Source organism: Aythya fuligula, chromosome 23 (genome assembly GCF_009819795.1).
Source record: "Aythya fuligula isolate bAytFul2 chromosome 23, bAytFul2.pri, whole genome shotgun sequence".
NCBI lineage: Eukaryota > Metazoa > Chordata > Aves > Anseriformes > Anatidae > Aythya > Aythya fuligula.
In genome coordinates, this window is record NC_045581.1 from 5950258 (window position 1) to 5977641 (window position 27384).

General features: G+C 45.2%; 1 protein-coding gene across 2 annotated transcripts in view; it reads left to right on the forward strand.

Moving 5' to 3' along the window:
* CSMD2 (CUB and Sushi multiple domains 2) overlaps positions 1–27384 on the forward strand; it is a 285673-nt gene that overhangs the window by 196649 nt on the left and 61640 nt on the right. For both annotated transcript variants that reach the window (XM_032202121.1, XM_032202122.1), the window contains 12 exons: positions 1974–2176; positions 4715–4906; positions 7387–7525; positions 8060–8247; positions 14757–14951; positions 15934–16050; positions 18312–18425; positions 18588–18683; positions 21112–21315; positions 21954–22078; positions 25305–25401; positions 26593–26697. In XM_032202121.1, coding sequence (XP_032058012.1) covers positions 1974–2176; positions 4715–4906; positions 7387–7525; positions 8060–8247; positions 14757–14951; positions 15934–16050; positions 18312–18425; positions 18588–18683; positions 21112–21315; positions 21954–22078; positions 25305–25401; positions 26593–26697 — 1775 coding nt within the window. The remainder of the gene's footprint in view (positions 1–1973; positions 2177–4714; positions 4907–7386; positions 7526–8059; positions 8248–14756; positions 14952–15933; positions 16051–18311; positions 18426–18587; positions 18684–21111; positions 21316–21953; positions 22079–25304; positions 25402–26592; positions 26698–27384) is intronic.

The window sequence follows — 27384 nt, forward strand, 5'->3', positions numbered from 1 at the left end:
CTGCAGCATGTCAGGAGGTATTTCCCCCAGTGCTAATGTGGCAATGAGAAACAGAGGTAACTGAATGACTTCTTGTTGCCTGACATTTTAAGTGCAGGAGTGAGCCCTGGACTGAGCCCTGATGTATGGCAGCAGCCTTTAGCTGATAACTCCCTCAGGGGTAACAATAATAATGAGGGTATCTCATGCTTAGGTGGTACTTCTCGTCTTGGAAGATCCCAAAGCTCCTTGCAAAGTCTGGATTTGTGTGGCAGCTGCTTTACATCCTTCCACAACAGAGGTTGTTTTGGAGAGAAGTGCAGTGTGGCATTGCCCCAGCCCGGGGTGGGAAGCGAGGAGCATCCCACTGGGAGTTGTGCTGAGACCAAGTTTGTCCCGTCCCGGGTGCCACCAGGGCACTTCTGTCCTCCTCCCACCCAGCCAGGTCCATCACCTGTGCAGTCTCTGCAGTGAGTTTCCTCACCAGGATGACTCCTGGCAGCATCTTGGGCTTTCTCTGGAGAATTTTCTGGGGAAGTGTCAAGCAGGCAGAGCCCTGGTTGAATTTAAAAGCAGGAAAAAGCAGAGCTCCACGTAGCACTTGCTGCAGGCGGTTGTGTACCAAGGAGCATTTGATGCAAATGCTGAAGACTTTGCAGCCCTCTCTCCAGGGTAGACAAAACTATAAAGTACACCCGGTAAGGAAACACAATCTGCATTCAGAGCATTGTAATAAACACCTCATGGAGAGCAGAGTGTAATTTCACTGCCAGCCACCAGCTTCTTAGTTTCTGTTTTCTCTCCCTTCCCTTCCTATTGTGTGTTTTGGAGAGCTGGCTCATGCTGACTCTTTTCTTTTATTTCTTACCGAAGTTATTCTGTTAGCTGATCTGAATAGAGCTTTTCAATATCCAAAACTTTGTAAAATGTGTAAAAATCCTTTCCCGTGTAAGCTACTTTGCTCCCCTCACATGCTTCAATCCAGCGTTCAGAATTTGCACTTGCCTGTTTGCTGTCTGTCCCCAACACACACTCCTTTCTGCCCTTTTTTTTATTAACCTCTGGGACACCAAATACCCTGGTGAGGGTTTCTTTTCCAGCACAATGCTATTTTAAATAAGAGTGGTGCTGGTTGTTTTCCTTTCCATTTTTTTTTTCCCCTGATATACAAGATTAGCTTGGTGCCAGGAGCAAATTCTTTGATCTGAGAGCAAGTAACAAAAATCGATGCATTTTATCAGTAGATGCTGGCCCTTGACAAAAAGCTGTTCCTTGCAGGACACAAAAAAAGCAAAAGGACAGCCAAGGTGATTGCTGTGTGCAACATAGGGACAAAGTGTGAATTGCATGAATATACATCAGTTGTCTGAAGGGACCTTAGCACATTTACTGCTAATTTTCCTTTTAGAATAAGTTTCTCAATACTTCCGTGTTTATCTGTAATAGAGCCCCGTAAAACCAAGGACAAAGCCCGTCCTCCTCTTCACGGCTTCTGTGCCTCCCTGCTGCAGGTTGCTGGCGTGTCCTTGACTGAGCCTTTGTCTGTGTGACAGCTACTCACCGTAATGGCTGAGCACCTTCAGTGCAAAACCAACGGCGATCTTCCAGCTGGGGATTTCTCCACTGCTCGTGGTTGGCTTTTGGACCTTTACTACTCAAGATTTTTAGGAGAGAGTAGTAATTTTGTTTGCTTAGGGAACAACACAAAGGACACAGCTTTTCAGAAAGCATTAGTATCCATGACCCAGTCGTTTTCTGGTTTTTTGATGTGTTTTACTAGGGAGGCATCCCACTAAGAGATCCTGTTTTTTATAGACTGAGTATGTTTGGTAGAGGGCTAAAATAGGTGTCTGAGGTGGGTGGCAGATACCAGGAGAGAACACACTCAGTGGGACGAGGTACCTTGGGCTGGTAGCAAGCACCTTTGTAACCCTTCCACGGAAGAAGGCAGAGCTTAGTTTGTGGTGTGACCTGCAGCTCTTTCTGCCACACAGGCTCCATTTCATGGTTTTCCACACTGAGGAGTTCCACGACGTGCTGAGGATCTGGGACGGTCCGGTGGAGAACGGAATCCTCCTAAAGGAGATGAGTGGGTCCAGCTTACCCAGCGATGTCCACAGTACTTTCAATTCTGTCATCCTTCAGTTCAACACGGATTTCTTCACGAGCAAGCAGGGCTTCGCTGTTCAGTTTTCAGGTAGGCTTTATGTTCTTTCTTAGCATTGTCCAAACCTGGCTTTACTGATAAGTGATTTCAAGGGTCCATCTATAAACTTCTGCTGGCTGTAAACTCATGACATTGTATTGGACTCAACAGCAGGAACTGTGCAGTCTTCCAGCCATTTGTGCTCTGCTGCAGTTGAGTCTCTGCAAATAGAGAAAACTCACATATTTTGTCCTTGCAATGCAGGTAAATTCTCTGCTCCCCTCTGCTACAGTCACCTTCACAGTGGTGGCAGCGAGATACAAGCAGTTCTTTGTGGAATACTTGATAGGAATTACAGATATTTTCCACCATGTTCCCACTCGGTCCCTTAGAGACACCAGTACACAAGCAGCTTCCCCCAGGCTTTCTGAGAGCAGTTGGTCAGTGGTGTCTGAAAATCAAGTCTATTTAAAATCCCTCAAATTGGATCCACTTAGATGCAGAGCCCCAAAAGCTCTAGTTGCTGTAGGAATGTCATTGCAAGCAGCAGCACTACGTGTAATGCATCTGCAGCCTGTCATTGCCAAAGTCCTGGTGGTCATTACCAAAGACCTGGCCTCGCAAGTACATTTATTTCAGTTATATTAGGGTGATGCATTTCAGTATTCTCACAGAGGTTTCCAGGATGCAGGCCTTCACTGACGTGTCCAGTAACTAACCAGGCAGATGCCCATTTTGGAGATGGTAGGAAATAGCTCAGGAAACTGCTGGGTGAGCAATGATACCACTTTTCTGTGACTCAGACATATCAAAGCAGCAGAACCCATTCTCTCTCTCCCAGGTTTTTGCCTAGAGTTTTCTGTTCTGGGTGCGTTGCATGGCCTGGAGAGCAGGCCAGCTCTTTGGGAAGAGTTTGCACTGGCACAAGACCTGCTGGGATAACCATGACAGAGGGAGAGCTTTGCTACTGAGCACAGCTCTGCCTTCCTCTCTCTTTGCCAGGCTTGTGTCACAGCCTGCCAACGAAGACCAGGATGGGCTGCTAACTTGCCTTATCTTCAGTAGCACAGAAAGAGAGAGAGGGATTTCCTCTGGCTCTTTTAAGAAGGGCTTGCTATAAACTGGCTAGGTGTAATGGACTCATATCAACGTAGCAGGAAATAAGCTCTGCTCGGCTGCCTGATACAGAGCTGGTCTTTATTGAATGCTTCTGTTCAAAGCCTTTGTTCACAAGGTGTGACTAAGTAGTCAGCCCTAAGCTCAGAAGTATACAATTTTGGATCTTGTGAACTTTAATGATCTATATAAGCTTGCAAAACTTCTGTCACTCCAGGACTTTCCCTGCTGTTAAATAACTGTAGTGTTGACAGGTCGTGAGCTCAGCCAGCAGAGAAGCTGTGCTGCCTGCCCCCCGCCGAGAAGGCACTTGGGGAGGGAAGCTGAGAGACCAACGGGAGCCGTTCAATACCTCCAAGGGACATGGCAGCGAGGCTGGGAGGGCAACACGTGTATTTCTGAAAGGTCAGGCTTGATGCTTCCCAGGGCTAAAGGCTAAATTCTCCTCCCACTCAGGGGAAGCGAAAAGTGCTAGCAGATTAGTGTATTTTGCAGCATGTGCCTGACAAAGAATTCTATAAAAATGCCATGTAAGATCAGTGAATGCCTGGACTTATTAAGTAAACATGCCTGCGCACAATTATACATCAAACTTGCACTCTGTGTAGTGCACTTGAACTTGCTGCTCCCCAGAGCCTTTACCAGCTGGCCTGGCAGATGCTCAGTGCAAAATAAAAGCCAGTTTTTGTGCATGTGGCAACTTTAAGAGATACCAAAGGGGGAAGGATAGAGAATGAAGTCATTGCTTGGGTATCTGCTTAAGGACAGAGCCTAAGCACAGCCAGCCCTTGGCATCTGCCGTGTGAATCTCTGCTTTATCTCCCTTCCTCTCTTCCTTTCTGTCCTCTGCAAATAAGTCAAGATGGAAATAGGAGGAAATGGAGGCTCCTTGATGGGGTGGTAGCTTGGGACTTGGAACAGCCAGGAACCAGGCGGCAGCGTGCCATAGATCTCCTCCATAGTTTATAGCAAATGCAGTAGTCTTTCCCTGCTGTGGCTTTGTTTCACCGCTGGAAATGATGCTCCTTCCTTCTGCAGAGAAAACACTGAGTTAAGGATGCTAAAAATAAACAGTTGTAAGATATTAGAGCAACAAGGGTTTGGTTCAGGCTGAAATTAGGATGTGAAGGAGCTAAGGTTGTATCTGATCCACTATGGAAATCGATGTCTTTAACAAGTGAAGGTCTCTGCTGGAGAGACCAGTGCGGGGAGGATGGAAACTTCATAAAGTTCTTGTAATCAATCATCTGCAAAATATTTTGCAATTATGTATTCAAAGAACTAGCAGATGTGTTTCAGGTAAATCAATGGCAAATAGGGAAGGAACTTTGAAGTTTTAGGATGAAATGTAGTGCGTTGACAGTGGCTGAAAATAAGATGCTTCATTTTTTGACAAAGCAAGAAAGGTATAAGCTGAGAGGAAATTCCACAAGCCTGTGTTAAACATATATATATTTTTTTAATGCCCTTCAGTTTCCACTGCCACTTCCTGCAATGACCCAGGGATTCCTCAGAATGGGAGCCGGAGTGGTGACAGCAAAGAGGCAGGCGACTCCATCGTCTTCCAGTGTAATCCAGGATACGCTCTGCAAGGGGAGGCCAAAATCACTTGTGTGCAGATTGAGAACAGATTTTTCTGGCAGCCAGACCCTCCCTCCTGCACAGGTATGAGCAAGCATCCATCCTTCCATTGAATTGGCTTCCCTGCCCAGTTTCATTGCAAAACTTCTATATTCAAAGGGATTGAGTCCCACCTGGTTTGAAGAGGTTTGTGGCAGGGTACACAGGTCTCAGCCATCTCACAGAGCTACTGTTTAGTGTCTGGGACAATAAGAATTTAGTTCATGCTGGAAGCTCATAGGACATTCTGCAACATAAGTGATATTATTTAACCTGACAGGTCAAAATTAAAGACTTCTTTAAAACTCAGGTTGCTAGAGAGGATTGGGGTCATGGGTTAATAATTTCTGCATGAGAAGACAACAAATTCTGTCACAAGAAGGAACTATCTGACATTCTCCTTGAGTTCATAAAGTAATAAAAGAAACTCATGAGGGTTTTTTTCATATGTCAAGAACACAAAAATACTCACGCTAAGAACACAGGAGCAATAAACATCAAATTTACTGTCCATTTAAATGCTAGCCACCAATTATTTACCCTGTAACTTTCATCCCTTCTTGTGCAATGTTTTTTTTCCCAAGCAATGAAAATCAGTTAATTGTGTTTCTAACGTCTGATTTAATGCCAGCTAGGAAGCTTCTGCAGCATGCATAGGATTTATTCTCCCTGCAGGATGACTTGGTGTTTTCTGAATGACTGTCCTAATGATCGAGTGTGGCACTCCTTCAGCCTGATGGAGACAGTCCTTTTACTTTTCCCGGAGCTATATCTAAGTCATATCGTTGCATGTCATGCCCATCTTGTCATTCTCCTGTTGAGCTTTCTTTCACACCAGAAGCTGGGCTCGCAGTCCTTTTCAGAGCTGCATAGCCAATGCCTTAATCTAGGTGTGGGATGAATTCTCATGGGTCATCTTTACTGCAGGCAATTTGACTCGGAGATACCGTGTTGGGTCCTTTTGGAACAGAGGCCTGGCAATCTTGTTTTAGGAGACATAATCTCTTTGATAGGCTGCAGAAAGCTGAAAGCGATGTCTCGCTTCTTCCCTCCCTTCAGTGGCAAAGGATTGGGAAAAATAATCAGTAGCCAGATAACACTAGTTTTATTGTAACTGCTATAGAGACAGGCCTCATAGAGCTGACTGGGAAAATGGGGTTTAACTAAAGGCTTGGATTAGATGGCTGTCCTTAGCATTTCAGATATATTTTCACAACTTTTTTTGTACAACTTCTGCAGTCCCTAAACGAAGTGGGCTTAACTGAAATGTCTGTCGAAGTAACCACCAGAGATTTTGGGGCATTTGAAATCTGGATCCTGACCCAACTCCAAATAGCTATGACTTGAAACCAGCTTCTAGTTCAAATCCTTCGGAGACTATGGGTGGGATTTTCAAAGAAATCAGAGTGTTGAACAGTCATCTCCCTTAGGCTTTTCAAAAATGAGTCTTTAGTTTCTTCTAAAATTTCCCATGACATTAGTATGGAAGAGGAATGCTCCCTGAAGGCTACTGGACACAGAATACGTGCTTGTTGTTCTTCCAAGTTATTTGTGCGTGACCTTCAGATAAACTCTTCGCTGATCTGTGCTGTGATTCAAGAGGGATGGAAGTTCCTGGTTCCTGCAGTACCCTGCAGCTGGACTTGACTGAAGTAGTTGCTTTTGGGCCTTGGAGAAGGATCTCTAGGTTACTCTCTGATGTGATCCTTCTAGTACAGCCCAGCAAAATTTTACCTGTTATTTGGAGGTTCTTGTGTATTTGCAAGGAGGGCTTTAGAAAGGCCCACAAGTTGTACACGCACACACCTCCATGGAAGAGCCTTCCAACATTTGCTGTCTTAGTTCTGTCCCACACTACTTCATTTCCCACTTGGTGTTTGCATTGTTTTAGTCTGGTTACTGTCAAACACCTGCCTTCAGTGCAGACCGTGCTCCCTTCTCTTACCCCATCCCAAATCTGGGAGGATTGATCTGAGCAATGGGGAATTTTTAGAGCATCGACCCTCATGAAGAGACTGCAAAAAGGCTGACAGTAATAAATCAATCATGAGTATTCGCCACAGTGGACACAGATGCAGGCAGTTTCAGCCTCAAATAAGTAATAATTGATTTTTCAATCAGCTTGGCATTTAACGTGTTGGCGACTGTAATAAATGCGAACAAATCATTAGTACCAGACAACATGTTTTCACTTTCTTAGCAACAGTCCAGACTTTGATGAGGAGTTGCCTAAATAAATGCAACAAAAGCATCTCTCTCTCCTTCTGGTTCCTCATATCTCATGAGGATTGTAATAGCATCCCTAGTTGTCCTTTTCTGCGTGCCCTGTCTGGAAGAACACAACCCTCATTTCTGTTAGGGCTGCTACAAGCTCTTCCAATACATATCTTTTAACATTTGACAACCTTGCAAACTGCCTCTCTGTCCCCTTATCTATCCACCTTTCTCTTTTTTTTCCCTCCCTTCCTGCTATTTTTAAAGTTTCTCTAAGACAAAGCCTCATCCCTTTGCTTGATTGCCTTCAGCTCCCTGTGGAGGTATCTTGACAGGACCAGCAGGAGTGATCTTGTCCCCGCAGTACCCAGAGCCCTACCCGCCGGGGAAGGAGTGTGACTGGAAGCTGACCGTCTCTCCTGACTATGTCATTGCCTTGGTATTCAATATGTACGTACCTGAGAGCTGTTTGGGTCTCCTTCTGTGGCTGTATGTGGGGATGGGGAGGGAGTCTCAGCTGTGGGGCACTGCCTGGGTGAGCCATGGGGTTCATGTGGCTCAACCTGTGGGTTGTGATCTACCTGGAGAAACCAAACCAAACCTGGGAGGACTGGCCCCATAGTCCTCAGTAGTCTGTTCTCAAATGGTACCTTAATTTGGGAGAATGTGCACATATTTCAACTGCAGCTCCTCCCTGATATGTGCATGGCTTTTAAAGAACGTGTCCATGTAACTAGAAGATAGGAAACCCCTGTGACTTCACGGGATGTAAGATTACGTGCTCTGGACTGCATCACCGGTCCTTGACTCCTTGCATGAGGAAAGGAGATAGAAATGTCCTGTGCTTAGGGGAAGAGCTGGCTTCGGGCAGAAGCAGTCTCTCGGCTGTGTGGTTGTGCAGCCCATCAATACCACAGCCTCTCCTCTCCAAAGGGCTGCTGTAGCATGCTCATGCTTCAAGCGCTTTTCCTTTTGTTTTTGCAGCTTCAGTTTGGAGCCTGGCTATGATTTCCTTCATATTTATGATGGACCCGATTCTCTCAGCCCCCTGATTGGAAGCTTTTATGGCTCCCAGCTACCTGAGAGGATAGAGAGCAGCAGTAACAGCCTCTTCCTTGCTTTCCGAAGTGATGCATCAGTCAGCAACACTGGATTTGTCATTGACTACACAGGTAAGAGCTGTCCAGGGGTGCATCTGGCCCAGCTAACTCAACAAAGTACTTGAGATTTTACCTGCATTTATTGTCAGGTTAGACCACCTAGCTGAACCAGGTGGGAGAAGCTCTAGAAGCTATGGAAAGCTCTCTTCAGACAGTAACCCTGCTGCCTCTCCAGCTCTCACCAAAGCTGCTGAATATGCACAGTGGGGAAAAGTAAGAGATGCAGAGAGGGGATTCTGTAGGCTGGCAGAAGAGACAGTGACATAAGGTAGATAAGAACAGCATAAAAGGCCTGTCGTGTGGCTGAGGATCACTTTTTTTGTGGCTTCAGCTCTAACAGTGAGAGACATGGGCAGTGGTTAGAGTTTTCCCTGGATGCTTTTGCCTCTCTGTTGATGGAGCAAGCTGAGAAGTGACAGACCTGGCACTGCTGCTCTGGGAGACAGGGAGCAAAAGGAAGGCTTTGGCAGAGCATGTTACTAGTTTGTGCACAGAATAGATAGAAGAATGGAGTTGTTACAAACTCTAGTGAAAAATGTGCTCTGAAAAGCTGGATCTGATGAGCCATGATTATGCAACACAGAGAAAAGGATTAAGAGGTGCAAAAAACAGGGCTACAAAGAAATGATTCTTCAAGCCTGCTCTGGCCTATATATACTAGCTTGCTGTATGGGAAAAAAAAGCATTGATAGCTTCAGATGTCCTGGATGCGTGCCACTGTAAAACATGGCTTTGCATCCATGGTGTACACTGTGAAACAGGCTGTTGGCTCTTGTTGGCCCAACTGTGTGCTGCGGGAGCACTAATGGCTTGTGCTGGAGAGCTGATGGGCTGCTGCTTTCTCCACGTGCTTGGGCAATTCTCTTTTCCAGCACCCTATATCCCGTCTGTAGCTCCTGCTATTGAATTTACCTGACCAGAGATTAAATTATAGTGAAATGGCAATTCCTATTATTTATACTGAACAGATTAATTTCCCTGCAGTGAAATTATGAAATAATAAGATGAAGACAACTGGTACTGCTTAAGATTCAAGAGATTAAAAGTTTTCTGCCCTCATTAGAATTAATTTTACTAAAGATTAAGTCTCGGGTCTTTTCTTCTTTTCCATATGCCTTTTGGGTAGCCATAAAGTAGTTAACAAATGAAATCTCATTAAATTAGGGTTGTTGTGTGATGCGTTTTTCTCCTAAATACTCCTACAGTGTTAATCGCGCCTACATACTTCCCACAAAGCCAAACTGCTGGGAGAAAAGAATGAGGCTTTAAGTTTGCTCATTAATTTCCCCGCACTTTAAAAGGAGCCCAGGATTCAAGTCTGAGAAGCAGCAGAAAATAGAACTTTGGGGAATTGAAGGAAGAAGAAAAGCAAGGCGGGGGGGGAGCACGGGTGAAGGAAAAATCAAATGCCGAGCTCGGCTCCTTGCCAGCGGGGAATCCCAAGTACAGTTCAAAGACTCTGTCCCTCTCAGCTCCTCATTGTGTTCGGTCAGTGTTGCAGCCCACGTAGGCTTCTGCCCCTGCCTCCCTAAATGCCCTGTATCACCTGTGCCAGTCGTATGTGAAATGCTGCTAATTCCAGGGGCTTCGTAGTCCCCTTTTTGGTGGTGTTTGGGTGGAAAAAAACCAAAGCAGCCATCTGTCAGTCCCTCCTTGAAATCCTGCATCTTCTCTGGGACTGGGACTGTATCGCTAGCCTGGAGCTATGGTGTGTCGGGTGAATTTCAAACAGTTTCAGCACTTCATTTGAAATTGTTTCAGGGGCAATGGCTCTTCAAGAGAAAGTTGTCCTCTGGGGCCAGGAGGAATGGAGAAAACAGTAAGAAAAGAATGAATTTGTCTTTTACTATGCTGATTTTTGCATGGAGCATGACAGTGAGAGTGAAGTGGGACTGCAGCAATGCCATAGGAAGGTGTTTGAGGGCAGATCTTCGGCTAGGCAATTTCCCAGTTTAGCTACGCTGATGTACTACACCAGCAAGATTTTTGATAGATGAGCACATATCATTGCTTTGTACCCATGATGTGCTGTCAGCTGGGCAGCAGAATGAAAAATCAAACTAAGGTTATTAGTAAAAAAACTGCACTTCCCCCATGCACTCTTAAATTATTACACTGAAATTGTTTACTGTCTGCACAAAGCTTTGGATTGGTTCAAAGGGTAAGGTGAAACTTAAATAGTTTGGGGGATTTCAGCTGGGGAGGAATTTATCCTTTGGGGTGACTTAGCAATAGCAAGTAGATTTTGGCTTGAGGCTGGCTTTTGAAAAGGAAGAAGTGCTTTCCTCAGGCACCCTGTTATAGGTCTTGGGAAGTGATCACAGTCCTCAACAACGTGCTTGTCTGCAACACTAGTTAATGCTGGTTTTTTGAAACCCGTGTGCTTTGTTCATAGCACATTCACTAGAGCCCAGCAACACTTTGTCTACCAAAGCAAAAGGGTGATAAGTTCTTTACAAAACAGGAAAGACAGTTACAAAACAAGAGCATGAATACAGGAGGTTGCTTCTGATCTACCTAAAATGTGTCTCTTGTTCCAGTTACTGCTTAAGGTTTAACTGTCTCCACTTGATTTACAAGACCCCTTTGTGAGAGGGTCTCCCATTAAGCTGCTGTTGCCAGAAAGTGTTCCTAGATACCCTTTTAAATTTGACTGGGGATGAATCTGTGTGGTAGGGGTTATCTTTTCGCATTGGGAAATCGACTGAATTCTAATAATCGGTTTGCGTTGCATCATCTTGCAAACTACAGATTTTGAGAGGCATTGCATGTATTCATAATGATATTTTTAAACTGAGACCACACTTTATGAGTGATGTAAAAGGCAGGCTGGTCATTTGGAGAGCTTTTCCCAGATTATCCCCCCAGTGATATTCTGTGTGTGTTGTGGATCTGCAGTCATGGACATAAAAGTGGGTCAAACTCCATTAAGTCCCTGCCTCCATCCAAGCGACACATCCTGGTGGTTTGATACCAAATGTGACCCAAGTTGCATATTCAGGTTTGGCTCCTCATGCTTAGGGTGGAAAGCGGGAAGGAGTTTCCAGGTCGGATGCTCCAAGGCAGTCGGTTTTCTCATGCTTTCTTAGTGCTTCCTGTTTCTGTTAGAGGCCAAAAGTGAAGAGGCGTGAAATTGAAAGCAAATGAAGCAAAACCGATTACTTTTCACCCATCCAAAGGAATGGGGAAAAAAAAGAAGAAAAAAAAAAAACTTATTTCAAATCCATTATTATTTTGCCAGAACTATTTTGCCCATCCTGAGCATATAAACATATATTTAGCATTACTTATGGGTTAGTTAAGGTGGAAGCTCCCCACAGAAACACTATTCTGCAAAATCTGTTGCAAGGCAAGCTGTTTAAAAACATCTAGTACTGCTTGCTGTTAAAAAGGTCAGAAATAGGAAACAACTTGAGTTTGAAAACACAGATCTGTTCTTTGGGAAAGGTGGTTCTGTTCCTTGGGGTGACTTCTGGCTGTGCTCCTGGTGCCTGGCATGGCAGCAGCCTCGCCGTTTGGGGTGCCAAGGCTGCACCTGACGTGGGAGATCCTGATGTAATCTGTCCTTTCTTCCATGTATGGTGACTGCTGTGAAAAACTCTTTTAGGCAATTTCTCTGGGTGTTGCTGTAAGGCTTAATGCTCATTAAAGGCTTGCACATGTTCACAGAGCAGGAGCTCATGATGCGCTGGGCAGACCAGCGCTCTCTAATGGAGCCGTTCTTGAACACGCAGATAAAAGCCTGACCTCCTCATCTAGGAGCTCCTGCAGGCTTTGAGCTTTCCTTGGGAAAGGAGAGGGGAATCACAGAAAACTTCTTTTTGTGGACTAATGAGCCAGTTCTCATGGCATTTTTGTCTTGACTCTTTCCTAAACATTTGGCAGCCTGACTCCCTGTTAATTGGGACATCAGGGTGAAGTCCTTGATTTCTGAAGGGCGTGACTGAACATAAAACATTAATTCTAAATGAGCAAGCACTTTGTAGCCCAATAAATCAAAGGCTGTGGAAGCTGTGGTTTTACTACATCCCTCTACGAGTCTCTTGCTGTCACCACGCAACCAAATACCTCCTTAAGTTTGAGCTCCTGCCTCCCTTTGTAGCCTACTGTTGAGGATCATCGGGGCAGTTCATCAGCAGAGGAGTGTTCAGCTGGAGGATTGCGTAGGACTAGTGTCAGGATGCATCGTCATCCAAGGTGAGTGGGGTCCCTGAAGGCACAGACCCTCGAGGGAACAGAAACAGTCAAGAATGAGGAAAACACAACAAAAGCAGTGGGGTCATCTCTCAACAATCAGCCACCACCCCCTTTTCAGCAGCCAGCAGAGTGACTTCAGTGCTGAACATCACGATTTTTTCAAAGCAAGAGCAGAGACTGAGATCAAGCACATGGCTGAGACATCTGACAGCTGGATGGGAGGCTGATTGGCAGGTTGAAGCTGCATCAGCTCGTTAGATGAAAGGCAGTGAGGCTGTGCAAAATAACAAGAGAGGCAGAAAGTGGCCATAAGAAAGCCGTTGGGTGCAGCTTTTGTATGAAAGGGTCTAAAACATTAACAATTCCGAGAAGTAAAAGCTTGCAGAGTGAAGACATATTTTGGACATGTAGATGAAGCACTGACTCTTGTAAATGGCTTGTGTGCTGAAGGGAACTCCGAGCTCTGCAACTGCACCGCTCATCTTCAGTGCCCTCATGCCCGAAGTGATTCATTCTCCTCTGTGGGTTGTGGTGACCAGTCTGTGCCAGAATATTCCTAGGACTTGCTGTAATGGTAAGGGCTGCCTGCTCACTTCTCCAACTGCAGCTGATGTGTCACAAGCATGAGGAAGAATGAGGAGAGAATATGTTCATCCCAGCTGACCCGCACGCTAAGGACTTTGCTTTCCAGTGCTGTGAATAAACCAAGCTTTTTGGTCCTCATATCTTACTCATCACAATCAAGATTTCTGTATCGTGTCTAGCTGGTGTCTCAGCAGGACCTTCCATCAGATCACACACGGCCAATAATGGGATAAAAACATAGACTGAATTCTTTTGTCTTAAAACCCAAATCTTCTCTGCAATGTTCTCAGTATCAAAGCTCTCTTCTGAGCATGGTGTGAATTAGGCTTCTAGGCACATGTGTGTATCTTCCCAGGCTCAGATAAACCAAAGCATCCTATTTTCTGGTTGGACACCAAAGGAAGAGCGACTTGGCCAAGCTTCATGGAGCCAGACACAAGCATGGAAGAGAACCCAGGAGTCCCAGCGCCCCCCCCCAGCACTGCCCCTTAGGCTCTGTCTCCTTCGAGAGCAGGGGCATTGCCTATGGGTCACTCACTGACCACAACCAGGCCACAAGCAGCTTGTGAGGTGGCTTCACGGAGCCATAAGGTCCTGATGACAGAGGTGTGTGATGGTGTCTGAGGAGCACTGAGGGTTCACCAGGATGTGGCTCCCAGAACTGGGAACTGCTCTTCTAGGGAAAAACAGCCTGTTGTGCCCTGTTTACCTGGATCACTAGCCAGTTGGACAGCTATTTTGTAAAGAAAACCATAAAGCTAATCCTGTTTTTCACTGGGAACAAAGCAGGGAGAGAGGGGAGAACAAAAGCAAGATCTGGGGGCTTGACTGTTTTCTCCTTCTCCCATCCAACCCCTCCCCAAATACTAAAAAGCCCATGATTTAATGCTTAAACACGTTATAATTGTTCACAGACCCACTGCTCTCAGAAAAGCCCTCATCTTTAATGAGCAATTTCCAAATGACAAAAGAGCAGGATTAATCAAAGCCTCTAATTATATTTCATGCAGGAAAAAAAAGAAAAAAAAAAGGCAAAAAAGAAAAAAGCCCTCAGAAAAAGGAAAGAAATATCCAAGTCCTGACGGCTCTTAGTCTTTACTGGAATTTTCATATGTAAATGGGGTTTTTAACTCTGCAGGGCATAGTGAACAGAGAGAAAAATGTCTTCATTTTGTCTAACTGCTTGTAATCATTTTGCAATAATTGCAGCCATGCTGCACATCTGGAGAGCCAACCAGCTAGCACGTGGCACGATGTATTTTCATGGTGAGAGCAGACAGCTCTTAGATACTGGCGTGATAGGTGCCAAGGAGATAATGTGAGCAGATGTAGCACATCTGAAATATGTTGTATGTTCAATCTGTGTTTATGTGCCCTAATTTGCAGAATTCCTTGCAGCCTGTCTCCTGTTGAAGAGGGAGAGCGAGTGTAGATAGTTGCCCGGTTGGTTGGATTTTGGGTACCAGTTAATTTGTATGAAGTGAGGGTTTCCTTCTTGCTCGTGCTAGAGCTGGAGCTGAGCATCAGCAAATGGTCTGCACCAGAATTTGACCCGTGTAATTCCCAGATTCAGCAGCATGAGAGAATGCTTGAAATCTAAACCCTGCAAACAGTGCTGGTCTTTGTAATCTGCTTAAGTGAGATTCCCAGACAAGAAAAGCAGAAAAAATGTGCTGTTGTCCACAATTTGAAAACCTCTCTGTCAGACCAGTAAAGATCTTGGCAATTTCATCTTACAGAAAATCCCAGGGAGTCCTGCTTTGATCCTGGCTCAATTAAGAATGGTACACGGGTGGGTACAGACCTGAAACTGGGATCCACCATTACCTACTACTGTGACGGCGGCTATGATATTGAAGGAGTCTCCACGCTGACGTGCATAATGGGAGAAGATGGAAAACCCACGTGGAACAAGCCTCGACCCACCTGTACAGGTAAGGCCCATGGGGAAAAGGCAAGGAGAGGATGATCTGCCTAGCACGAAATACTTCAGCATTTTATCCAGTTGCAAAGCTTGTTGTTACTTTTGTATAGAAATGCTTGCAAGGGGATGGAGATGGTTTTTCTCGGCGTTTCATAATCCTTCCATTTTTTAACACCCTGGGGTCAGGGAAAGCTGACTTACATGACGATTCTTGAACCTTCATTTTATAGAGAGAAAACTGAGCAGAGCAGCTATGTGCATAGCAAAACCTGTTTCCCTAGTGCAGGGTAGGATGCAACAACTTAAACATCTGTTCAACTTAATCCCTGCTAATCAAAGCCCTTGAGCATGTGCTTTCCTGGGCAGGGTCATAATTTACTGAGAAAACAGACAATTTTGTCTTAGGGGTTCTGTGTTGGGGTTTTGTTTGTTTTGTTTCATTTTCTGGCTTAATGAGAAAATGGTTTAAATGACGGGTTTGCAGCCAGGCCTTCTTAGCATAAGAAGAGACAGAAGAGAGAGCTGTCAGTCTGGGATGACTGGAGGAATGAGATCTCTGGCTCGAAAGGCCCTGGCGGGGGGAGCACTGTTCCCACTGCAGCCAGGCTCCTGCTGCTGAGAGAGGGCAAAAGGAGCAGGACTCGGTTCTGTCAAGCCCTGAGCTTCAAGAGCCGGTGGAGAGCAGTGCAAATCACCCATTAGCTACAACACCACACATGGCATCCCTTAGCCTCAGCGTGGTCTTAATAATTAAATGTGAAGCAGGCATGAACTCAGGTTAGGATAAGCCTTATTTTTCTTAATAAGAACTTGCAGCAAGAGCTGCAATGCCTGAAGCACGGAATCGATCATAGGTCGGGGCAGCTGACACTGCGCGGAATTACAAAACGTGGGCAGAGATGGATTTGAAAGCAGTGGGGAAAAAGGCTGATGGTTCATGGCAGGCTTGGTAAGGGTACACTCAGTGATCTCTTCTCGACTTTCTCTTGCAGCACCCTGTGGCGGTCAGTACACAGGCTCAGATGGCGTGGTCCTTTCTCCAAATTACCCCCAGAATTACACCAGTGGACAAGTCTGCTTGTACTTCATCGTTGTGCCAAAGGACTACGGTATATTTTTGTCAGATTTTCAGACACCTCAAAATCTGTTTTACTGGCTCTTGTTTGGGTTTGTTTAGATGAAGCAGTAGAATAAGTGCATATGTAAATAAATAAAAGGGAGATTGGAAACTATTTAGTGGCACTGTTGCATGCTACTTATACTTCGTTGTGGTCAGTAAAGATTTTTCTAAATTTCTAAATTATCAAAAATGAGGAAAAGCACAAAACTAACAAAAAAATATAGTCTTGTTATTCTCCTTCCAGTTCCTGCACTGTATCCAGTTGTGCAGAGTTGAGAAATCAGCAAAAAATAAATTATGCTGCTTAATGCTAGCAGAGAGTACAAAATGTATTTGCTATAAACACATACTAACTGAGTAAAGTTTATTTGTTGACGTTATTTTGTCCTGTAATTTCCCCATGACCTGTGCGTGGTACACTTTTAAATGAATACAGTGCAATTACAGATCACAGGAAACCACCTTTTAGCTGAGGGAGAGCCTGCTAGTAGATGCAGTTCTGACAGCTCCAAATCTGTGTTTCGGTAACATGCTCAATGAGTTCATGTTCTGCAACTGTTTGCTCATGCAGTCTGTCTACTGAATTGCGACCTGAATGTGCGTTAAAGCTGGGCCCATTTCAATGGAGCATCGTGCTTTTTATAGACTCCAATGCCACTTCATTTTGGTCAGAGGTTGGATAAAAGAACGATGGACATTCTAGGAACTTTTGAGTCAGCTAGCTCGATGGGTATTAGTGTTGGTTAACATATTTTCTTATTTGAAGGGAATTTAATGCTCCTTAAAACCACTTGCACTGACAGCCCGGTCAGGCTCTAAATTCTGTTATTTGGTGCAGCTTCGCAGTGCTTTACATCGATCTAGCTCTAGCCAGTCCCTATGGCCTTTTCAGTTGTTTATGATTTCCTTTGCTAAGATTATTGCAAGGTGCAAAATAAGGATACTGTGTTCAGGCTTCAGTTAAAAGCTTCTTTCACTTGAATTGCCCTTCAGGCTGTATGGATCTAGGTTATGTCCAAGTTCCCGGGTTTAACTGATGAAATAGAACATTGTTCTCTTACACTTTACACTTTTTAACCTGCTTTACTCTGGCTGATCTTGATATTGTCTTAAGAAACAAAATACCTAGTGGGCTAGACAGGCTTGATCTGCAAGTGTGAATTCTGCCTACGGTAGGATGACAGCTAAATTAGCTTCTCTTCTCCACCCGCTACCTTTCAATAGCTTCATTAAAAACAACCAGAAAACCATTAGTAGCAAATGTTATGCATTTCCCTTCTATTTCACTTCTCTGATTCTGTGGACAGCAGGCGTCAGGGTGTGCTATCGTCACTTTTTCAGTGTTCCCAGCATCAAAGCTGTGCTGGAAACCTGAATGTGCAGGAAACAAATGTTGTAGCTCGGTGGATGATGAATTTCACAGCAAGAGACCTCTCAGCTTGCAAATCTGCAACTGGGCACTTACAACTTAAAAATGTGAAGCTAGGGGAGGAGATGGGGGGAGAAAGGCAGATTTGGGAGGGGAATAAAAGCATTTATTGTATTCTGAAAAATAAAGATAAATAAACAAAGAATTTTTGCACTAGTTTATTAAAAGAAGAAAACACCTTAATCCCTCATTATTTTTTTCTCCCTTTTTATAAATTCTGCTTGCTCCTAAAGTGCATTTGCAATGTATGCAGTGAGACCCAGAGCACTGAATGGCTTACTTATTAGCAGTTTCTGTAGACAGCCCTAGGACTGACTGTGTATAAAATAGTGAGTGTGCTCTCTCCCTAGCAGTGGTCCTCCCTGACCAGAGAGGCTCAATCTAGGAATTAGGTTCTTCAGAAGAGGGACTGTTATTTTGTTCAGGTTTTGTACAATACCTAACCCAACAAGAGCCCAGTTCACGACAGAGGTTCAATACAAATAATAAATAATTATCTGTTGGTGAAATTACATACCTTGTGTTTTGTAGGCAGGCAAACAGGATGATTCATAAAACAATTCTTTTTGGCCTATGAATCAGTGTTAGAGCCTACTGGCAAGTGAACACGGGGGAGGCTGGTTGCTGCTTCTGCTGTGCCGACTTTGTGGATAAATAAAGGGCTCCCATCTTCCAGGGCTGTCAGTCAGGCCCTTTTTATCCTTGCCAAGCTCCTGAAATAAAAGAAGCTGAAATGTCTCAGTGCCAGACCTTGGCAGTGCACAGGCTGCAGCACTGTTCACCACGCTGCCCACCCTGACGGCCTTTCCTTCTCTTTGCAGTGGTCTTTGGGCAGTTTGCCTTCTTCCAGACGGCGCTCAACGATGTCATTGAAGTCCACGATGGCCCCAACCAGCATTCCCGGCTCCTCAGCTCCCTCTCAGGCTCTCATACAGGTAAGGGACCCATCCCTGTTGCTGCTGGAAAAAGTAAGGTAAAAACCACACTCTGCTATTTAACACCTTTTGTGTGCAAGCCTTAGAGAGGCTTCAGCAAGCCACTTGCATAGCTAATGCTGTATTCTCTCTCCTCTGTTTTTCTTCTTTCTCCTCACCTAGGTGAATCACTCCCATTAGCTACCACCAACCAGATTCTCATCAAATTTAGTTCCAAGGGTCAGTCTACAGCCAAAGGATTTCATTTTGTCTACCAAGGTGAGTATGGTTGTGTTCTGGAGATGTCTTTCAACTGGTGTTAGGAGATAATAGTCAAAAGTACATCTTGAAGTGTTGTGGACAGCATTAAAAGCTTTCAACATCTGTGGGTCATTGCACTCTTTCTATCTGAACAGGAAATACCAAAGGAGATTAAGATTATTATTTTGATAGCAAGGGACTTGCAGGTTTCTTTGGTTCCTGTAGGTACTAAATGTTCAGACCTTCCACTTTCACTCAGTCCTCAACCCTCACACATCTCAGGATTAGTATCAGAAGTATCTCATTGAGTCATGCCCTGAGTACGCAGTGAATTCTTGGGATTTATACCCAAGCAGGTTTTCCCACTGGCATTTTAGCACATTTCTCAGTGTAAGCAGCTGAGCACTTGTCTAGCAGCTCTGCACAATCCTTCCTCTCTGCATGTCATAGGCTTAGGTCTCCTGCTGTCATACTTTGGCCCCTTGATTTTTCTGGTAACAGCTTGCATTGCATTGGGCGAGTCCCACTTAGAGATTTTAAAGTAGTAAACAGAAAGTGATGTGCAGACTAGGGGGAAAACAGAAGGGTTTTTCTCACCCACATGCTTTGTGTAGTTGTGGCTCAGTCAAACTTTGACGTGTACTGTGAAAGGCAGCAGGGGTACCCTGTACCTTCTCTGGGGGTGAAGTAAGGCATGTTTGGGATTTCATAGCGTACTGAGATCCATTCTCTTTAAAATTCTGCCTAATTATTGTAAAACAATTAATTCTCATAGTAATTGTTAAAGATTTCACCAAAACAAGAATTTTTATGAAATCAGAGAAGATTACCTCCTCCTTCCTGCACACTCTTCAGTGACTGCTGCAGTAGTAAAAGGAAGAGGCATGCCTATTTTTGACTCGTCTTGCCAGGATCTAATGGCATTTACTGTCATTTTTGTACAAATGAGTTCTGTCTCTCCCAAAGCCTCCCCCACCCAGCCATACAGATGTATCGCAGGTTCCCCTGAGGTGAAGGCATCGGAAGCCTGAAGCAGCACGTTGAAAGCAGCTTCAACTGGAGAGTGGAGCTGAAGGGTCAAGCACACATTTGAGATCGTTTTGGTGGTTTGGAGAGAGGCCAAGCACATGCTCATCAGCCACAAATGGCTGCACTGGGGCTATGTGAGCAGTGGCACAGATCCATGAATATTCTGGCTATCTTGGATGTGGCCAAAGTAGAGCATTGTCATGAGTGGACCTTTTCTGCCTCTCTGTTCCCCTCCCAAGGCCACTGACATGTTTCACAGCTCAGCCTCTCACTTTCCCCTTTCCTAGGCTGTCCACGTACCAGTAGGAGAGCCATCGCGTGTGTGGCTTCTGGAGGAGTCAAAGGCACCATGGGTTAAATAAAAGCATAGCATGATTTGACATTCATCTGCTGAATCAAATGATAATCAAACAAACAATATAGCTAATGTGCTCATCATCGCTACATTTTCCCCCATCCCAGCAACTCAGGCATTAAACACTAATAAATTGTAAAGCAACTCAGAGAAAAATATGAATTATTTTTTTTCCTCAGCGATGACACTTCTTTGACTTGTATTTCCCCTCACTTATCTGTCAGGCTGTTTCTTTCTTTAGCTGTTGTTTCCAGGACTGAACAGGAATGCAGGCAATTTCAACAGTTGGTGATGCAGCATCCTAACTTAAATTCCCCTTTTCTTTCTCTTCCCTCTCCTGACATGAAGAAGATTGTTTAAAATTGTCATCCTTTGTAGTAAAGAGGCCAAGTGAGCTGAGAAACCTTATAGTGCTTTCCGCTGAGGCTCTAGCATTATAGGCAAGCCAATTTTCAGAAAGTCATTGCTGAATGCCTCGGTTTCCCTATGTAGGAATGACCTTTCTGATGTGGTGGTAAGCTTTTTGAAGGCATACAATCTCCTGTTTAGAAAAATGCACGGTTCTGTAATGTCCTAGCTGCTTTTATTTCAAGCAACACTTGAATTGACAGAAGTTTGAGAGAATTGCTATTGCTTTTTCTTCTCACCGGTCATGTTTGGACTCAGCCACTCTCTGGGGTCTAGTGTAATCAGGTGTGTGTGTTATTTTTACTTTTACTGGATCTTTAACATGACAAGGGAAAAGTAACTTCATTCGGTACCAGTGTCCTGCCTAGCTGCAGAGCCTGCCCACTCTCGTCCTGTCCATGGGTTTCACCATGCCCTGGCACAGGTTGTGCTGTGCAAGTGCAGAACCAAAAGCTGGCCCTGTCCTCACAGAGCTTATGGCCAGAGCACCTGCAGCCTGTATTTTCCTCCTGTACTGATGAGTGCTTACGATCCGGACACTTAAGTTTCCCAAAGGTACACTTTAACAATTATTTTTTTTTCTTATGTTTTGTCTTTTTTTTTTTTTTTCTTTGCTTTACAACTGCACCCTCATCTGCTGGTTTCTCCCGCAAGCTGTTCCTCGGACCAGTGCCACCCAGTGCAGCTCAGTCCCGGAGCCTCGCTACGGCCGGCGGCTGGGCAGCGACTTTGCGGTGGGGGCCGTGGTGCGCTTCGAGTGCAGCGCCGGCTACGCGCTGCAGGGCGCCCGCAGCATCGAGTGCCTCACCATGCCCGGCGCGCTGGCACAGTGGAACGTTTCTGTGCCCACCTGTGTGGGTAGGTGACAAATGGCAATACAGTTCAGCAAAATAAAAATAAATGATGATGTTTCACAGAATCGCAGAGTTGTAGGGGTTGGAAGGGACCTCAAGAGATCGTCGGGTCCAACCCCCCTGCTAAAGCAGGTTCCCTAGAGCAGGTTGCCCAGGTAGGCATCCAGACAGGCCTTGAATATCTCCAGAGAAGGAGACTTTGGGATGGTTAAAACAAAACCCAAGAAACATTTTTTTACCGCGTACATCCAAAAGCCAGGCCTGTTTGTGAACAAACAGCAAACCCCAAATGTTAGGGAAGGAGCCTCTTGGTCCAATACTTGGTTTTGACATTGGGGACAGCAGCTAGTATAAACGAGATCCATCTGAAAACTGCTTTCACCTTCTTTGGAGGAGAGCAGGCCTAAGGAATGAATCCCTTGGGCTGATGTGCTCAGTGCTCCCCCCAGTTAAGGCCTGCTTGCTGCCCGTGATAGAAGCTATATGAGAGAGTTATTGAAAAGAGATTATCCCTGCAAATCATATCTTGCAATCATGAGCCAGTTCTGCTTGCTTTTTTGTCAACAGACAGATATTTCAAGGAGAATGTTCTAGCATAAAGCCAAGGCCTTTCATGTTCAAGTGTTTCTTTGCTTATTCCAGTGCCATGTGGTGGAAATTTGACTGAACGCAAAGGCACCATCCTCTCCCCGGGCTTTCCTGAGCCGTACCTGAATAGCCTCAACTGTGTGTGGAAGATAACAGTCCCCGAAGGAGCAGGAATACAGGTACAGCGTTAGCAGCTGTCGCTGCAGCATGATGGAGAGAGGAGAAAACACAGCATCTAGTGCACTTAAAGAGGCTGCACATTACGGAGTTGAGATGGGTAGAATGTGTAATTCTCTGGAATCAGCCATTCGTTGACACTGCAGCTGCCATGAGTGCGTAATATTTCAATGGATTTTTGCCTCCTGGAGGCACTCTCTATGGGAAATAAGCGGAGCCATGTGGCTGTTCTGGTGTAACAAAATAATTGTGATATTTTGGGCATATATCTTCATACTGCTTAATTATGCGATGTTGAAAGCACTGTAAGCTATACCGAGGAAGAGTTGCTTGCTTGGAGTGCCTGTGTGGATTTGTTATGCCAGCAGAGTTGCAGCAGTATGATTATACAATTACAGCTTTGCTGCTCATTGTCTCCAGGTAAACGCGGTCTCTCCAGGCTTTTTGTGGTCCTTATCATTTCTCTGCAGAAATAGTCCTGCCAGCTTGAGGATGTGGAGAATTAAGCCCAGCATCAGCGACCAAACCTTAGATAACGCTCCCATTCAGCACGTGCACGCCTCACCCTGCACCATGCGCTGCGCTGACACCAATTGATGCAGAGGAGATGGATTCTTTAATAGATCCATTCTTCCACACACCTCATTAACAGAGGGTTTCTTTCTTCTTTACACCACTTTGTCTGCAAGGGCTTTGTTCGTTAAGTGCTTTTATTTCTCCATCCTGTGTTTGGCTAATAGGCCTGTAGGTGGGTTCCTCCCTCTCTGCAGGGCTCGCAGCTGTTGGCACACAGCAGTTGGGTTTCTCTCAACAGTTTTCTTGAAACATCAGCTCTGTGTTGCTGGCTTCCAGTTCTGCTCCCCCATGGGGGGGCTTCTTACTGGTGTCACCATCGTAACTCAGATCTGAACCTGGGCATGGGGTGGCCAGGCTGGTGGGAGCGATGCTGGGGCCCTGGGGACTGCATGGGCACCTGGCAAAACATCACCAGCCTGGAATACCTCGTGCCCTTCACTGGGCTTGCGCTGTATCCAGTCCAGAAGTCTTCTTTCCTGTGTGTTTTTGAAGCCATTTAGCACAGTGTTTTCAAAAGCCTCAGAGCTTGTTGTCAATTTGTTCCTGCTCGTCTGAAATTTCAGCCGTTGTGCAAACCCCCAGATGGCAGGAGGATCCTTTTAGCTCAGCCCAGCACCTGAGCAGTTGAGGCAGTTTGCAAGTTTCTCAGCACTCCTGGGATCAGGAGGTGATAATTCACTTAATTTTTAAAGTGATGTAAATAGATGTCTGTATTTTGCACTGCTGTGTTCTGAATTCAAACCCTTGCTGCTAGTTTCTCAGCCTGTGGAGCTGTTTTTGCATATGTCTGCTGAGCTTAGAGGAAAGCAGGTATTACAGCAGGCTGCTAAAAGCATGTCTTTATTCCTAAGTACTTGTTTCTCACATCTTTGCTTGTGCAGATGCAGTTCTCACATGTAAAAGTGGAGAACGTAATGTCAAAGAAGTGTTTTAAAGGCTCTCCCACCCCTGCTACATGTGATCTCTTGCAAGAGAAAGAGATATTTCAGAGTGTAACACAGAGAGCAAGCAGAGAACAACAAAAAGGGTGTCCTGTGGGTGAGCTTTAACATCATCAAAGCCTGAAGTTCACGTTCCAGTTCTAGAGTGGAGAGGTTTTGGTGAAGGACTGGACCATGGGAAGCAGGCAGGGCACGAGGGGACATTCTCCCTTTGCAGCAAACCCCATCTGGCACTTCCAGTGCAAGTCTTTAGTGGGGAGAGAGGTGTGAGAAGAGCTGCTGGCCCCTGGGAAGTAAAGCACAGTGGAGATGGGGGCAGCCCAGAGGCCAGGTGATGGCCATGGAGCCGGACCCACCGTGTGCCTGCAGCCTGGCCAGCCACAGCCACAAACCCTGGCCCACCACGATCAGCTCACCCTGCATGCAGCGTCCCTGGTCACCCGCTGCCATGTGCAGCATGCTCCAAGTTATTAAATACTAATTTAAGCATCAGTTTACCCTCATTTTGTACAACAATTAAAGGTTAAACAGCTGTAAATCAGAGGAGGAGGTGAAATTAAAGCTTTCTTAGTAGCAGCGAGTCACTAGCAAGATTTTTATGTAATCAGTGTACGAGCTAGCACTTCTGCCATGAATTATTCATTCCTTTAGCAAACCTTCCTGAGTGAATTAATTTATATACATGGCAGTAAATAGATGCAGATCCCTTGTGAATCCACATGTCAGACTAGAATTAGGTCCTTAAAAATGTTTATTCCGTTAAGTTGGGTACATGGGGGGGATAAATAATTTAAAAAATGTAAGAGCAAACAAAACTCACGTTCTCAGTCCACGTCCTCCTTCAATAACGTAAATCACAATAGGGGTGTAATTACGGAGGCTGAAAGATATTGATGTGGTCGGTGTGATCAGTAATGGTGCTGCAGGGGTCACTGCAATTTCTGCTAGTTGAACTTTTCCTTTTTTGGGGAAAAAAATGAAAACTTTGCAGGAACTTTATAGCCTGCTTTATTATACGGAATAAATAAAGGAGGAAAAAGGTTAAAATGGCAGAAATAATGGGCTTTTTTTGTGTGTGTGTGTGTGTGTATGTGTGTTTTATATTCAGCAGGACAAAAGCAAGTTAGATATTTGGAGTAACTGTGTAAATACAGCATAAGAACATAAGGAAATAAGGGTGGGTTTCACTGAATTTCCAGAGGGAAGAGGGGAGGGTGTGTGTACACGTGTGAGCTTGCAGCCCAGATCCGTGGTGCATTGAAGTCCCTTTCAAAGTGTTCAGTCCAGCAAGCGTGTCCTGCTGAGCTCTGTGCTTCGGGGAGTAGCTCTATTGAATTCAATGGGACCACTGCACATCAGAAGCATTAGGCTTAGTAGGAAATCTTCATCCAAAGAGACCACGAAGTGTTGAGGTCCTCTAATAAGCAGATGTTTGAAGGCTGGAAGTAAAAAGTCATCTACCTGCCAGAATTACCAAAGCTGCAGCTTTCTCCCCAAACCCACCAGCAGGCAGCAGTGGCCAGTGACACATGTGAGGAAATGAAGCCTTTTGTTTGGGGCCAAGTTGTACAAGCCATTTATGCTCCTGTCTTGTCTTTTAAAAGCCTTTTTTTTTTTTTTTTAAGGTTGTTGGCACAGAAAGTTTGAGTGTTTGAAACCTTTATCGAGAACTTGCAGATTTTTTTTCCATCTCTTTCTATTATCACTTCAGATACAGGTGATCAGTTTTGTCACTGAGCAGAACTGGGATTCCTTGGAAGTGTTTGATGGAGGAGATAACACAGCCACCATGCTGGGAAGCTTCTCTGGTACGTGTTCAGCATCGTGTTCAGTGAAAGCCATCAGTGCAAACTTCATTCCTATTAACACCAACTGGACTTCAGCACGTACATAAAGTTAGTGATATGCTTAAGAGCTTGAAAACTCGGAATAGATTTAAGCATGTGCTTAAAGGGAATCATATGCTCTATTGAACTGGGAATTTGACTGTTGCCTGCAGAAAGCATTGATAGAGATCCTTAGAAGCAAGGCTTTGTTTGTGTGTTTTTGGGGTGGGATACTGCAGAAATCAGCTGCTTCGAGGAAATAGAGATGAGGCTAGACACCAGCCTATAAAAGCTGTGGATAAGGCTTGACTTGCAAGCTGGTGACCTTGGAGAGGTTTGTCAATCTTTGCATTGGTGTACACATGCTGGAAATCACCAGCATTTTCAAGCTCTTGCAGCAGCAGTGAGGTGTGTGTAGCTCTCTGTTATGAAAACCTTCTCTAAGCTTTTCTTTACTATTTTCACCCTTGCTGGAAAACATCGTACTGCAGGAGAGTCTTTTCTCTGCTCAGACCACTGCACAGGCAGGTTAACCTGACCTGGTTGATTGGCACCAAAACGGAATAAAGGCTACAAAAGAACCGTTCTCCTGCCCAACACAGGGGAATGGAGCTTCTGGCAGAGCGGAGAGTACCAAGCAGCCCAAAAGCATTGTGAAGCTTTCAAATAGCAGAACCACTTGCAAAACGATGGCCCCGATTCTTTCTCATTGAAAGAACGTGGAATCAAAGTGCTTTGAGGCTGGTAAGGACAATCATGCATAAAGACTGTCAGACTGCTCCCAGCGTTGGGTTTCGGGTAGAACCGCTTTGACCGCTGCTGCAACAGCTTCTAGGAAACGAGGCAGGAGAAGGAATCTGCACCTAGCAGGGGACCTGAGCTCCACCCACACAGTTTCTGTTCACCAGTTCCCTTCTCGGTGCTTTTAGTAGGTCTGGTCTGTGAATGGCAAAACTTCACATGATGAAATTCATCATTATACTTTGAAAAGGCCATTGCAGAGAGGCCTTGGGTATTTCTCAATTGGCCTCATTAGAACCTGATCAAAACCAGCAGAGCTTGTTAAGTTAAAGGACTTTCTGTTCTCAGCCTCTTCTGCAGCAAATCTCCAAGGATATGGAGGAGGAAAAAAGAATCCTCTTCAGTGTCTTTGTGCACCTCTTGTTTTCCCAGGAACTACAGTGCCTGCGTTGCTGAACAGCACTTCAAACCAGCTCTATCTGCATTTCTATTCGGATATCAGCGTCTCTGCTGCTGGCTTTCACCTGGAATACAAAAGTAAGAGCAATGCAGCCTTGATCTCTCAGTTCCTCTGGGCAATGGGGAAGTGGTTACAGAGCTGTTGCCTCATAGAAGTGGAAGCTGCGTATCGTGGGGAAGGGGCAGTGAGCTTTAGGGCCCCCACACATATGTGGTTCCCTGTCCTCAAGTTGCAGAGAGGCAGGGAGTATAAATGGAGAAGAGCTGCAGCAGGGTCACAGAGTGACCCGCACCTTGCTGCTGATGCACTTGGCAGTGCTGTTTGGTTTCTGTCTTGTAGTACAGCAGGAGCTGTGGAAGCCAAAGTATTAAAAATTCATGGGGAGTTGGCCTGCTCAACACAGTGCTGTAATCTTAGCTCACGAAGTGTCTAAAATGATGCTTGCCAGAGACTGGGAGGAACTGCCTGTTCTTTGCAGTCCTTCCTAGGCATTCGATATTGGTCATTGCTGGAGGCAGCATACAGGGCTAGGCAGATCTTCATAGGATAATTCAGGCTTCAGGAGACCTCAGGAGGTAATCTCATTTAACCTCCTGCTGAAAGCAGGGTCAGCTATGAGATAAAACTAGATTACTTGCATCTTTATGCAGTCTGTTTTGGAAAAACTCCAAGAATGGAGACTGCACAAACACCCCGGGCTGCCTTTCATCACAGGATAAGCGCTGCAGCCCCTGGCCATCCTGGTCCTCCTCCTGCTGAGCTTG